This window comes from Barbus barbus, assembly GCF_936440315.1.
Source record: "Barbus barbus genome assembly, chromosome: 7".
In the NCBI taxonomy this organism is placed as follows: Eukaryota; Metazoa; Chordata; class Actinopteri; order Cypriniformes; family Cyprinidae; genus Barbus; species Barbus barbus.
In genome coordinates, this window is record NC_136735.1 from 7728826 (window position 1) to 7743159 (window position 14334).

General features: G+C 36.4%; 1 protein-coding gene across 3 annotated transcripts in view; it reads left to right on the forward strand.

The window, feature by feature from the left end:
- The first annotated feature begins 698 nt into the window (after window positions 1-698).
- Window positions 699-14334, forward strand: part of LOC306873238 (protein FAM13A-like) — a 46111-nt gene continuing 32475 nt past the window's right edge. For all 3 annotated transcript variants that reach the window (XM_079422365.1, XM_079422364.1, XM_079422366.1), the window contains exons 1-5: window positions 699-964; window positions 3998-4196; window positions 5711-5920; window positions 9509-9686; window positions 12365-12512. In XM_079422365.1, coding sequence (XP_079278491.1) covers window positions 857-964; window positions 3998-4196; window positions 5711-5920; window positions 9509-9686; window positions 12365-12512 — 843 coding nt within the window. In that variant the 5' untranslated portion in view covers window positions 699-856. The remainder of the gene's footprint in view (window positions 965-3997; window positions 4197-5710; window positions 5921-9508; window positions 9687-12364; window positions 12513-14334) is intronic.

Sequence of the window (14334 nt, forward strand, 5' to 3'; positions counted from 1 at the left end):
AGGCAGTTGGGCAGAATTCCATGAATCTTTTAATATAAAGACAAATGATTGAAATTAGCTTTGTAGACAAATATATTTTTTTGCGTACATATGAACTTATTTACAAAACCTCTTGTTAAAAGAATCCAGTATACATGAAATCCTTCAATAGTTTAAAAGCATCCCAGGATGCACCTCTTGAAGTTGGATAAAGGAATAAACAGGGTTCTAAACTGGAATCTAGACAAAGGGACTTTGAAGTATAAGAATTCAAATATAAGATTTGCTTTGATAAATCCATAATAGATACGTTTAGGATTGTTTTGGCCACTGCATAATAATCCCATCCATCCATCCATCAGTGAAGCTTTTGAGGACTAGTACTCTTTGTACTTGTTGTACACAAAGACTTTTCATAAGCCTGTGCATACAAATTTACATGCAGTTTATGTTAGTCTTGAATTTCTCACTTAAACTGGAAAGGAGATTCTAAAATATCATATTACAAACTCAAAAAATAAAAACAGAAATGTTTCAGTTTTTATGTAAGTTGATTCTTTAAAATGTATGAAGACTAACAAAGGCCCCTTACATCAACACTGAAAAGTTGTGAATTGGTAATTGATGCAGCTTCCTCTCATTTGCCCCATGTGTGGAGAGACTCTCAAAGGTTTGGGCCAGCTGGTCATGTGACTCACATCACCAGCCAATTAGAGCGCAGGGCTCAGATTTCATTTGGTGAGGAGTCACTAAGCTCCACTGAGCTTTAGGAAAGGGAGGCTGACTCCTCTGTTTAGCCTCTGAAGTTTTCGGATACGTTTAACCCATCCAAAGATGGACTAAACAACACATTATGACTCGGCAACTTTGATATGGGATGTTAAGGAGGCCACAGTTAGAAAGGAGAAGGAATTTGAGGAATTCATCATCTACAGGCTCTTCCTGGAAAAAGAGGGACATGGGGGCTGGAGCAATAACCATCTGTGTAAGTACAAAAAACATGCTGGTCAACTCCTTATAAGGCAGGGAAACTCAGTTAGCCAGTATGAAAGCGTGTGTGTTTGAGTTTACACATGATTATTGTGGAGCTTCTGCATGCATCAGTGTGCAAGAGTGCTGGCTGTGATCCTGAGTAAAAGCAGCTAGACTGAGGTCATTTCTTCCCATCTGTTAACAATGTCTCTTGTGTTAGGCCACCTGGAACTGACACTCTCGTGTCAGCTTCACACTTAATGAAACTTTATAAATAAATGAACATTGCTTTGGTGTTTTTTTTATTAGAACAGTAACCTCAAATGGACAACTTTGTATCTTTGTAGTCATACTAGTATTTTAAGTATACATACTACTCTAGGGTACTAATATACACCTTTTAGGGTTAAACAAGGTACAAAGTTGTCCCTTATCAGAACTGCCCCAGTGACAAGCTGTTGTATCCCTAAAGATACAATTTTTGCAAATTTTTCAGAGTGTTAGTGTTGTAAACTATAATAGCAGAGGGGATCTGCAGCTGTTGCTAGCATGCGCTGCTACAACAAGTTGCTGTCAGGACCACACACACAGCAGCATGTGTTGTGCGCATGCGTGAGAGATGAACGAACAAGCCGAGACTCGCTTCTCACCCAACAGAGATGGAATTTGTAATTGAACAAAGAACAAAAACCTGCATTATATATCCTGACTTTTGTAGCAAAGTTTGGGGCTCATCAAGACTGCATTTATTTGATCAAAAATACAGCACAAACACAACTGTTTTCCATGTGAATATATTGTAAAATGTAATTTATTTCTGTGATGCAAAGCTGAATTTTCAGCATCATTACTCCAGTCTTCAGTGTCACATGATCACTCAGAAATCAGTCTACTGTTATTTTGCTGCTCATTAAATATTTATTTTTGTCATCAATGTTGAATTGTTTTTTTTTAAACTGGTACAATTTTTCAAGATTATTTGATGAATAGAAGGTTCAAAAGAATAGCATTTCTTTGACATCTTCTGTATGCCTCTACTGTTAAAAATGACTGGCCCTAAACTTTTTAGTTTAGTTTTTGAGCTAACTTATCTAAACTCTTCAGCTAGAAATAATAAAGGATCTCATGTGATATGAGGGATCACTGAGGTGTATTTTGCAGTTTATGGGGGAGGGTTTGAAGATCAATTGCCTTCCCAAAAGAGTCAAAGCAGGGGGGCATCGTTAAGTGATTAGGACTTTGTCTGAACCTGTAATGGAAACTTGCAGGACAACGTTTTCTATTACTCTCATTGACTGTGAATAGCATGCCTGTATGCTAACGCTTGGCTCTTCACATATGAAGTGTTGTGAGGACCCGTGTGTGGGGTTGGGGTGATTTCATGGACATCTGTTCCTGTTGGTCTCTCATGAGTAGCTCAGACAGGCTTATGTTCTTAATATCTACTTGAGGAGCAAAAAGCTAGCGACTTTAGCAAGAATATTCAGATATAAAGCTTCTACGCTAATAGTTAGTTTTATTCAGCAAAAACTGTTTTTAACATTGATAATCAGAAATGTTTCTCGAGCAGTAAATCATCATATTAGACTGATTTCTGAAGGATCATGTGACACTGAAGACCGATGCTGGAAATTTCAGCTTTGCATCACAGGAATAATTACATTTTAAAATATAATCAAATAGAAAACAGTTCTTTTAAATTGGAATAATATTTCAGAATATCACTGTTTTTAACAGTATTTTTAATTAAATAAATGCAGTGTTGGTGGGCATTTCTGTTAAAAACATAAATAAACAATCTTACAGACTGTCTCATTGATTATGAAGCAAATTAGGCCGTAGTTTGTGTTTGTGAAGTGACACTAGAGCAGATCACCATTGATTCATCTCAGATTATGCTGTCAAGCCTTCAAAAATAAATGCACTTATACTACGGTATATGGTACTCCTACTTTTGGTATTTGAGTTGATTATGCATAGGCTATAGGATAAATGTGTTTACAATGTGGCCTGGGTCATGCACTGGCACTGCTGAAAAAGGACATTTCGTACAGAACACCCAATTAGAAGATGCTCACATAATAGACTGTAGAGAACAGAATGAGTAGGCAACCTTCTCATTTATTGAAGTACAGCCTCTGAACACAATCGATTCTTGTTTTCTTTCCTTCCTTTAGAAAGATGCATTGTATCTCTGTGTTTGTGACAACACAAAGAATAAAAATTACATAACCTTCTAACAATTTACAATAGTAAACATACTCTCTGCTAAAATAAAACTTGCTATTGTCCATCAAATTACTTATCAATCTATGTTAAAATATGTATTTTTTTTAATGATCAAAAATTGAAATCGCAAATTATAATAATAATAATTTAAAATGACATTAATATCAGTTTTTTTAGCAAGCTAACGGATAATCAGATAACTTAAAACTTTTTTAAAAAATCATGTTTTTCTATTTCTCTGAATATAAATATTAGCAAATATAACATATGAACAAACTATAAAATAAAACTTAATCAAATCTATATAGACAATAAAAAACATGTAACCTAATAAATACAACAATTCAAAATATTAACAAAAATTACAATAATATATGACCAATACTAAAATATTGTTAATATAAAATATTATTATAGATAAAATATTATTATAGTTTATTGAAAGAAAATATTTGCATATTGTAAATAATTGTTCACCATATCAGTATAACTTCCTGAATGCATAACATTCAAAGCTTTCCTCCTCTAATCCATAACAAACCCTGTTCTCTAGGCACAGCTGAGTTTGATATACTGTCAGCTTGAGTGCTTCCTCTTACCTGGTTACAGGTGCATGGCAACCTCTTCTGACGTAGACACACGCACACACACACGCTAGACTCCCTCCCTTCTGTTTCCTGCCACTGACAGATCCACCTACACCGGCAGAGGAAAAAGTCTCAGTTATAAAGGGTGATATGGACTAGGGGTCTTCAAGATGCAGACGGTCAGAGCGGTAGATGTGGTTGACTGCTCCTTTCTCTTCTGCTTTTCCAAGCACAACAAGGCAGCTGTTCAGATCAAAGAGGACATGAAGAGGATGGTGCAGCTGCCCATGATCAAACCCTCTCCGACCACTGCCACAGGGGGGAAGAAGATCTTCGGTGTGTCCCTGCTGGAGTTGAGAGATCTGGGACTTGTCAAGGACGGGGTTCCTGTGGTGGTCCGGAGTATGGTGGAGTATCTGGAAAAGCATGGTAAATGTTGTTCTCAGCTCACGTGTTAGACCTGATCGTGGTTGGTGTAAGAAATCTGATCTGGGGACAAAGATAAAGAATTAAAAGAAACCTGAGTATTTTTTTGGTGAACCATTATAATGCTTTAAGCAACTAATAGTACATCACATCCTGGCCTACTGCATTTTCACAAAGAAGAAATCATCAGGTGACTGACAAAGGCCGAAGACAGGGCTGTCCAAACTCGGTCCTGGAGGGCCGGTATCCTGCAGAGTTTAGCTCCAACCCTGATCAAACACACCTGAAGCTGCTAATCAAGCTCTTACTAGGCATACTAGAAGCTTCCATGCAGGTGTGTTGAGGCAAGCTGGAGCTAAACTCTGCAGGACACCGGCCCTCCAGGACCGAGTTTGGAGCAGCCCTGGCCTAAGAGTTACTGGGCAATTTATGATCATTGTTTTCAGAGGTGTGGCAAATGCTATAGTAACAAATAGCAGAATCCTTTGTTTTGCCCTTTTGAACTTTATAGGGAACGATTCCAGGGCATATAATGTAATATAATATGATATACTTTTCACTTAAACTTTATGGGAATGATCCTAGGTGAGACACACACCCACATATGTATGTATGTATGTGTGTTTGTGAGAAAAGTTAAAAACTTATATTGAGTTAAAAACACTGTTTTCTTTCATATTTGTTTCATATTATTATTGTATTCTTTTTCCGTGTTTTCCTTTTTTTTTTTTTTTTTTTTTTTTTTTTTTTACTTGACAGGTTTTTTACTTAAAATAGATATTTTAATCATCAAAATTATTATAGTATTACATTAATGGATGATTTTAATTTAAATTACATGTATACATCTATAACTTATATTTCTGTACTTTAGGTGCTGTTTTTATATCTTTTTAATTGCCTTACTTGAATTTTAAGTAATCCTGTTGTGTGACTTGCATTTTTAAAATACAAATATTTTTTGTAGTCATCGTATCTCAACTGAGAATTAAAAAAAGTAAAATGTTTTAGTTTATCTAAAACCTTTTCCTATTTATTTAAATTCTTATACATGCATTTTCTTATACACAAATTACTGTTCATAATATTATATTAATTTCACTTCCTATTGACAAATAACATCACTTGTGTTAGAATTTTTCCATTAAATGAACTTTCAATACTTAAAGACTATATATAATTCACTAAACTTTGTTTATTACCATACTTGTTCCAAACTGTACTCTGCTAAATATGAAGCCCTGAAGCTGCAGTGGTGCTTGTTTCCCTCTGTATGGTGCTATAACCCTTCAGAGATGAAAATCACTTCACTGGGCCTTTCAATGCGCAAGTATTTTACTTGAGCTTGATTTTTCTGTAGATTTTATGCTGTTGATCAAATATCTTATATATATTTTTTAAAGATTAGTTTGTCAATTGAGCTAAGAGTGGCATGACTATTGAAACCCTGAAATGTTGTTAGTATTAACAACAAATTGACTTACAGAGCTTCATGTGTCTCTCTCGTGGTCTGCCAGGTCTTCGTCTGGAGGGTCTGTTCAGAGTGAACGGCAGCGTCCGGACTGTGGATAACCTGCGGCAGAGGTTTGATGCTGGAGAGGAGGTGGATCTTCACCAGGATGCAGACACCTGTGCTGTAGCCAGTTTACTGAAGCAGTTCTTGAGGGATCTACCTGAAGGTCTCATCCACCCCTCCATCCACAATCCTCTCATCCAGCTGTACCAGGGTGAGTCAGCTTTAGTCTTCATTCGTGGGAGGTGTGGTGTAGTACTTAAACATCTGGGCTGGTGTTAACTGAAAGATTGTAGGTTCAAACTTCGGAGCCCAAAGGGGATGGTGAGAAAAATAATGACATGGGAGTATGTCGTTTGTATGTCAAATTATGTAGAAAATGCAAAACCTTTCTTGTTTCGTCACAGTCGACCATGTTTTCAATTCAAAACGACCATATTTTAGAAAAAAGTCGTAGTTTGTATTACTGGGTTTATTGCTGTCGTAATATTACTGCCATTTAAAGTAAAAATGCTGTCAAATATTAAACGTTTCGCTTACCTCCCTCTCTTTCAACGTTAACTGAAGCTTCTCGTGCTGAAACTTGAAACAAATTTGAAAATTGAAACAAATCTGCTTTTGTGAACTCTTTGATTTGATTGGCCATCTCAATCAGTTGTTAGACTGCCGAGGCAGAGAATGCAAACCAGCCTAAATTAAAAAATAATATTAAAATAATAATTAAACAATAAAATAAAAAAGTTAACTTTTTTGTCATCCTACCAACAAACACGTCTATCTCCATCTTCAAATGAGTGAATGACTGTGGTGTGAACTAAGCCATAAGGCTGATGATACAGGGGGCAACTTTTTGAGCAATGTAGTTGATGGCAACTTTGGTTAATGTTGCCATCAACGGGTACCCAGGTCCACGACTGACCTAAAGTATCCAGATAGAAATTTTGCTACCCATTCTCAGTGGGAAAGTGCCCAAGAAACATTACTCAAACATGCAGTGCAAAATTGCTCAAAAAGTTGCCCTGTGTATCATCAGCATAAGAGCCCTTAAAGGGATATGAAAAATAAGCTGAAATGAAAAAAAAAAAAAGATGCTATTTCATCGCTTGCAAAATGTTTTTAAGGGGAACACAGTCGTTTTACAAGATAACGCAAATGTTTTGCATGCAAACGCAAAACCATTAAAATATAATTTATATATATATATTTATATGTTAATGTATGTAACAATATTTACATACATTAACATTAAAATGTGTTTAATTCCTAATAGCAAAGTAGGTCAGCGGTTTGGTGCCAGTCAAACCTGTTCAGCTGTTGATCAACTGAAATTATTTGGGTGAAGGTTATGGTTCTATCTTAAGCTCATGAGTCATAGTCAGGATAAAGACTGAGCAGAGCGGCCTTAGACTTTAGTGTAGACTATATCATAGTAAGTGTTTTAAATTTTCATACTGCCTGAAGAGCTCTAAGCAAGGTTTTTGCTTCTGAACGGTGTAAAAGATTGGTGCTTTAATAAATTACATTATTTTGCTGGCTTACGTCCATTGGGTCCATTAAAAATGGAAAAAAAATATTGAATTTGCAACTTGTATCATCCTTCACTGACCTCTGCGACATGCAGAGAGGAGACTTTGCTTGATTAATGTTGGTGTCAGAGATCAGCGGTGCACCAATAAACACCTCATTTTCATATTAATGCTTCCCAAAAAAAGATTTCCTGAAGGAATTACGTGAGCTGCTTTCTCCACAGACTTGTTTGCTGCAGTTTTTTTTCTTGTTCTCCCTCACTGTTGGTGTCCCAATCTCCCTCTCTTTGTGGCATGTGCGAGACACTATATATCCTGCACAGATGGTGCATCTCGGATGCCAGAAAACAAGGATTAAAACAGACACATATTTGTATTGGGAATGTTATGTGTGCATGCGGATACTGTAGAGTTGCATAGAAATTTAAGATGAACTCTTGGATTTGATTTCAATCTCCGAACGTGAAAAAATAATACATTGTTATTAATACTAATATATTGAATATATATGGGAAGTCGTGGCCTAATGGTTAGAGAGTCGGACTCATAATCCAAAGGTTGCGGGTTCGAGTCTCGGGCCGGCAGGGATTGTAGGTGGGGGGAGTGATTGTCCAGCGCTCTCTCCACCCTCAATACCACGACTAAGGTGCCCTTGAGCAAGGCACCGAACCCCCAACTGCTCCCCGGGCGCCGCAGCATAAATGGCTGCCCACTGCTCCGGGTGTGTGTTCACGGTGTGTGTGTGTTCACTGCTGTGTGTGGGCACGATGGATGGGTTAAATGCAGAGCACGAATTCCGAGTATGGGTCACCATACTTGGCAGTATGTCACTTCACTTCACTTGAAACAAAAATATTTTTTTATATTTGTTGCTGATTAAAAAGAAAATATGACATTTCTTCTAAACTTTGAGCCCCCAACATCTACTATTTTAAAAATATTTATCAAATATATATATGATTATTGCTAGCTTCTTGCTTCTCTTTCAATCATAGGGAAGTTCCTCTATTCCGTTAGTAGTTACGTAATAGCAGGCACACTTCAGCAATTCGATGTGGTACTTTCTCTTCCCGTTACCCCACCACTGTTTTACTACATGTCCACACACTATTAAAGCCGTATCCCTTCCCCTACTTCTTACAGAGTAGATCTGAGTCAGCTCTATTCACTTCCACATTTACTATTCACCTTAAAAGCGCCACAAATAATCCTTGTCAACACTTGGTGTTTTGCAGCTTTTCCCCAACAACTGTTACTGCTTTGTAGCTATTTCTGTGAAAGCTATGGCTAAAATAGAAAATGTATTACAAACATACATTTATGAAAATATTTATTAGTATTAACTATAATGTAAATTGATTAATTATTTTAAATAAAAAATTACTGCAGTGTATTTGTTTTTTGACAAATGAGTAGTAGAGTGACATTACTGTTTTTGCTACTTTTTTAAACAAAATAGAAAATAATAACAGTAACAACATTATAATTTAAAATGTATTATTGTAAATATTAATGATTCATAATTAATTTTATTATTTAATTATAAAATACATAAGTATTGGAATTTGTCACCGACTTTATAAAAAAACAAAATAGACGAGAAACAATAAATGCATTAAGCTATACATTACAATTATAGCAAATGTATAAATCATATAAATCTTCAAATAATAAAACACATATAACAAATACATTATAAATTAAGATGCCCCATCGGGACAAGACCACGGGAATCAGATAAGCCCTTTGCACAATCTGACATGGCTGCGGTTGGAATTGAACTGCGGGTTTCGTTTGGTCAGAGGAGAACTGGCCCCCCGACTGAGTCTGGTTTCTCCCAAGGTTTTTTCTCCATTCTGTCACAGAGGGAGGTTTGGTTCCTTGCCGCTGTCGCCTCTGGCTTGCTCAGTTGTGGACACTTCATTTCTAGCGATTTATCATCAATTTGATTTCACAGATACTATTTAAACTAAACTGAGCTAGACAATGACATCTTTGAATTCAATAATGAAATGACTTTAACTGAAAATTGAGTGTTTAATCTCATCATTACTGACACTCTATCCTCCAATTTGATACTGTTAAGTGATTTGGCACAATCTGTATTGTTAAAAGCGCTATAGAAATAAAGGTAACTTGACTTGACTTTATAAGGTGTTTTAAATAATTGAAAGTAGCGTTTTCTGTTTGACCATTTCTTTTGTATTTTAAATATATTAATATCATCCTATTTAATATATTAAATCTTTTCTTATATTTCTGTGTTGTTCTGTCAGAATCCAGTGAGGGTGACTTCTGTAAGGACCTGCGTGAGCTCCTCCTCCAGCTGCCAGATATCCACTACAGTCTCCTGCATTACTTGTGTCACTTCCTGTCTCAGGTGGAACAGGAACATGCTCATAACCGCATGACTGCCACCAACCTGGCCACCGTGTTTGGGCCCAACGTCTTCCAGTAAGTCACAGTCACACAGTTCAACACGTGTTGTACAAGCAAACCAATCAAATATTTCACTTTCATTAACTATATCAGCTGATCTGTAATATGATACCCATCGTGTCTTCAAGTAAATTCTTTACTTTGAAATTAAGTTCACAAATTTTACCTTGAGTTATGCATGTATCCCCATGCTACTTGAATTATGTTTCGTCCGCTCATTGCCAAAGGCTGCATGTTATGTAGTCTGGGTGTCATGTTCTCAGTTTTGCTTCTCATTGGCTATATTTCAGAGTGATCGGCACTCATGTCTCCAAGACACACTTAACACAACCCTTGACCAACTCTATAGAGCATAATTTCAATGCCTGCACAGTGCTGAATTTGTCATGAGTGTACTGTAACTTCAAAATTCACACTGTTTATTTATGTATACTGTTTATTATTATTATTATTAAAAACTTTTTTTACAGGGTATTTGACATGACTCTTTGTTAGTTGATTATTCGATGCAATTTTTATGACTTCTTATTAATTGAGACACTATATAAAATATCAATTTGTCAATCACAGGACTGTTTAAATTTTAAAAAGCGTGATATTTTTCAGTAACACTTTATTTAAAGGACCAATTCTCACTATTAATTATTTGCTTAATAGCATACATATTACTAGCATATTGGCTGTTTATTAGTACTTTTTAGCACATATTATTGCCTATTGCAGTCGTGGCCTAATGGATAGAGAGTTGGACTTGTAACCCGAAGGTCATGGGTTTGAGTCTCAGGTCCGGCAGGGATTGTAGGTGGGGGGGGAGTGAATAATCAACACTCTCTCCACCCTCAATGCCATGACTGAGGTGAGACCCTTGAGCAAGGCACCGATCCCCCAACTGCTCATTTTCTAATAATTGCGCCAACTGTTGTTGCCTTCTCACCAAGCTGTTTGCCTATTGTCCTGTAGCCCATCCCAGCCTTGTGCAGGTCTACAATTTTGTCCCTAGTGTCCTTAGACAGCTCTTTGGTCTTGTCCATAGTGGAGAGGTTTGAGTCTGATTGATTGAGTGTGTGAACAGGTGTCTTTTATACAGGTAACGAGTTCAAACAGGTGCAATTAATACAGGTAATGAGTGGAGGATAGGAGGGCTTCTTAAAGACACACTAACAGGTCTGTGAGAGCCAGAATTATTGCTGGTTGGTAGGTGATCAAATACTTATTTCCTGCAATAAAATGGAAGTTAATTATTTAAAAATCATACAATGTGATTTTCTGGATTTTTTTTAAAGATTCTGTCTCTCACAGTTGAGGTGTATACCTACGATGAAAATTACAGATCTCTCCATTCTGTGTAAGTGGGACAACTTGGAAAATCGTCAGTGTATCAAATACTTATTTGCCCCACTGTACATCATAAATATACACAGTACACACACACATATGCTATGTAAACAAAAACTTTTATTTTGGATGTGATTAATCATTTGACCGCACTAATAAATTTCAACCTAAAATCTTGATGGTTTAAATTGTCATTGCATCATTAAAAATAATGCTTTGAAATGCATGTTGGGTGCAAGTCTTATGTCTAGCTATCCTGGCTTTGGACTCCAATAGAGGGGGCCAAAGTCCAGGTGGAATTCTTTACTGGATGTCAGCGCTATCACAAATATCACTTGCATACTCTCTGTGGTCATAAATTACTTGGTTGCTATTTTCAGGCACAGAAGCACTCAGGCTGAGCTCTGAGAAAAAAAACAGCCCCAAAAAAAGCTCAAAAAGCATACAGATGTGAACCTCCATACATAACTCCAGATTTAAGCCAAAACCCTTCGATATTTTCAATGTAGTTTATGTCTTACAAAGGCGGCTGGACATGAAGTAATGTGATTTTACAAAATACAAGTTAATTGTTGCATCAGTTCATTTGAAATATTTGATTTGTTCCCTGTTATAGTGACTTGTAAGCAAGTTTCCAGCTGTTGCAATATGAACGCAACCCCTAATAATAAATCAGCCGCTCAGTTTCAGGGAATCCCTGTCACCACAACATGTGCGTTTGACACCTCAGCGTCTGTGTATGTGCAATGTGTGTAACCTCAGATCAGTGAGGTGGAAGTGACAAAACTGTTGCCTATTTTAGGCACATACCTTTCTTCTCTGTACAACATGTTCTCTTTGTCGGGAATAATTAAACCACAAATACAGCTGTCAGACAAGCACTCGGTGACCCCATACAGTAGGAGCATTTACTGTGCATTTTATTACCCTCTATCGTGGGACAGTATCTCAGTGTGGCCTCACACAATGAGAGAATAATATTTAGTTTACAAAAAAACTTAGATTTACAAAAAAAAACAAAAAAACATTTGACCTAAGTGATAGCAAATTGAATTTGACTCTACGTAATGACATCCCCCCCCCCACATTTTTATGAAAAATCTGATTTTATTTAGTTGTTTTATTCTTAATTTATTTTTGCATCAGCGCTAAGATCTTTTATTAGATACTTTTATTGCATATTGCTCAATTGATTGTGATATGTCATTGCTTACGATTTATTACTAAAAAAGGCTTTAAAAAAAGGAGGTAAATGTTGTTACTGGTTTTATCATTTAATGTAGCGGCAATCAATCTGTGTTTTCACAGTATGTGTGTGTGTGTGTGTGTGTGTGTGTGTGTGCGCGTGTTTTCTGTAGTGTGTCATCTGGTTTTGACGGTATACGGGAGCAGAATATCTGTAACAACATTATGGCCAAGCTGATCCAGAACTACAGCGCCATCTTTGAGTCTGTGGTGGAGAGAAGACTAATCGAAGAAAAACCTTCAAACCTCATCATAGTCAAAGTGAGTATTAACAAAACATATTAACTCCCAATGCACTGCCACTTCACTTGCCCTCGGTTGAATGTCAGCTATACCATAGACAAAATGATTAAAGAATAATAATTATAATTGTTCAGTGCAACAGAATAGTCCTTGAAATGGAGGCATTTAATATTAGTACATGCAAACAAACTAAAATTAAAGCAATGTTGTTTTAGGCCCTGTTTACACTAGTGCGTTTTTGTTTTAAAACGGCGTTTTAGAATGAAAACAATCCTCGTCTACACTGGCGTTTCCGCTGTGTTTCAGAAATGATCTCTGTTTACACTACACAATCGAAAAAGCATGTCACCCGACCATTCATGCAGGTACAACCATAGATATGTATAGGTAGATCCCTATTATTTAGATGGCGGACGCGTCTGCGTGTTTGGAGTGATCGAATGGGGAATCAACCCATACATATCTATGGGCACAATAATGAGCATGATGTTATTGTTTACACGGTCATCAAGGATACACAGAGCGAATGTGGGAGGCCACGCCATCGTTTTCAAAAGTCTCAAGTTCTCAAGTCTCGAGTTTTCAAACTAAAACTGGGTCTGCAGCATTTTCAAGAGTCTCTGTTTTCAACCTCGAAAACGCCGGAGTAGTGTAAACCATATATATATATATATTAGACGCCCTATTCGACCGCTCCAGGCACATAGATGCGGCCACCGTCTTGGAACGGTATTTTTGACGTCATTTACCATACTGTAGGATCGCGTTAAGCCGTTCTGTGCATGATTGTGGCATCTTTTGAATATTCAGTGATTACTTTGGTGAATGACGTCAAGTTTATCGCTGCAATATGGCGGACAGCTTAGAAACAGTCGCTAATGAGGCATCTACGTACATAACTCTATGGTGTAAACGATAGGCGTAACCGTAGCAAAAGTTATGCGTTTTAAAACGAAAACGGGGCCTGAGTATCCTTACTTTACTATCTTAGTATTTATTAAGATTTTGAATTATTTCTTAAATTAAGAATAATAATTATAATTGTTAAGTGCAAGGGAACAGAATACTTTTTGAAATGGAGCAATGTAATATTAGTAAATGCATACAAACAAAAATTGGGGTCCAAGCCAGTATTAGTATCATTACTATAGTATATTATTGTTTTATACTTTCTGTTTGCCTTTTACGTTTAGTTGTTTTAGTAACTTTGTGTGCTTTAGTAATTTTTTTGGTCTTTTTTATATTAATTTTCATTTCCATTTTAGTATTATTAATAGTACTTTCATCTAAGCAAAAGTTAGAAATGTTTCTTTTGCAACTAACATGAGAATTTTTTTTAAAGAACTATTTTAAAATGTAAAAGTTTGTATATGAATATAACTTTTTTTATATTCAATTTTATTTCTGGTAAAATTTCATTCATTTCAATTACTGCAAATGATTTTTTTTATTTTTAGCTTTAGTTAAGACTAACAACACTGGTGCAAAAAGTCATGGTGCTCATTTGAGCGATGCAAGTTTAAATTAGGCTTGCAACGTTTACCCAAATTCATTTATATAGCTAAATTTGTTAGATTTGAACATCTGAAGTACATCAAATGCCTTCAAGACTGCAGACCAACTGAGAAAGTCAAACCCATGTATAGAAACACATCTTTCATAACCCAAAACATGCCATTTTCTCCTGCTTCAGCCTAGTGGTCACATGGATTGTCACTGCGTCTGCCTGACCTTGCTTTGTTGCTGTTTGCACCGACTCGCCAAAACTTCAAGACGTCATCATGCTATCTCTCCTATGCCACCATCAACAATGTCTGCTTTTCTGCATTTGCACTTTAGT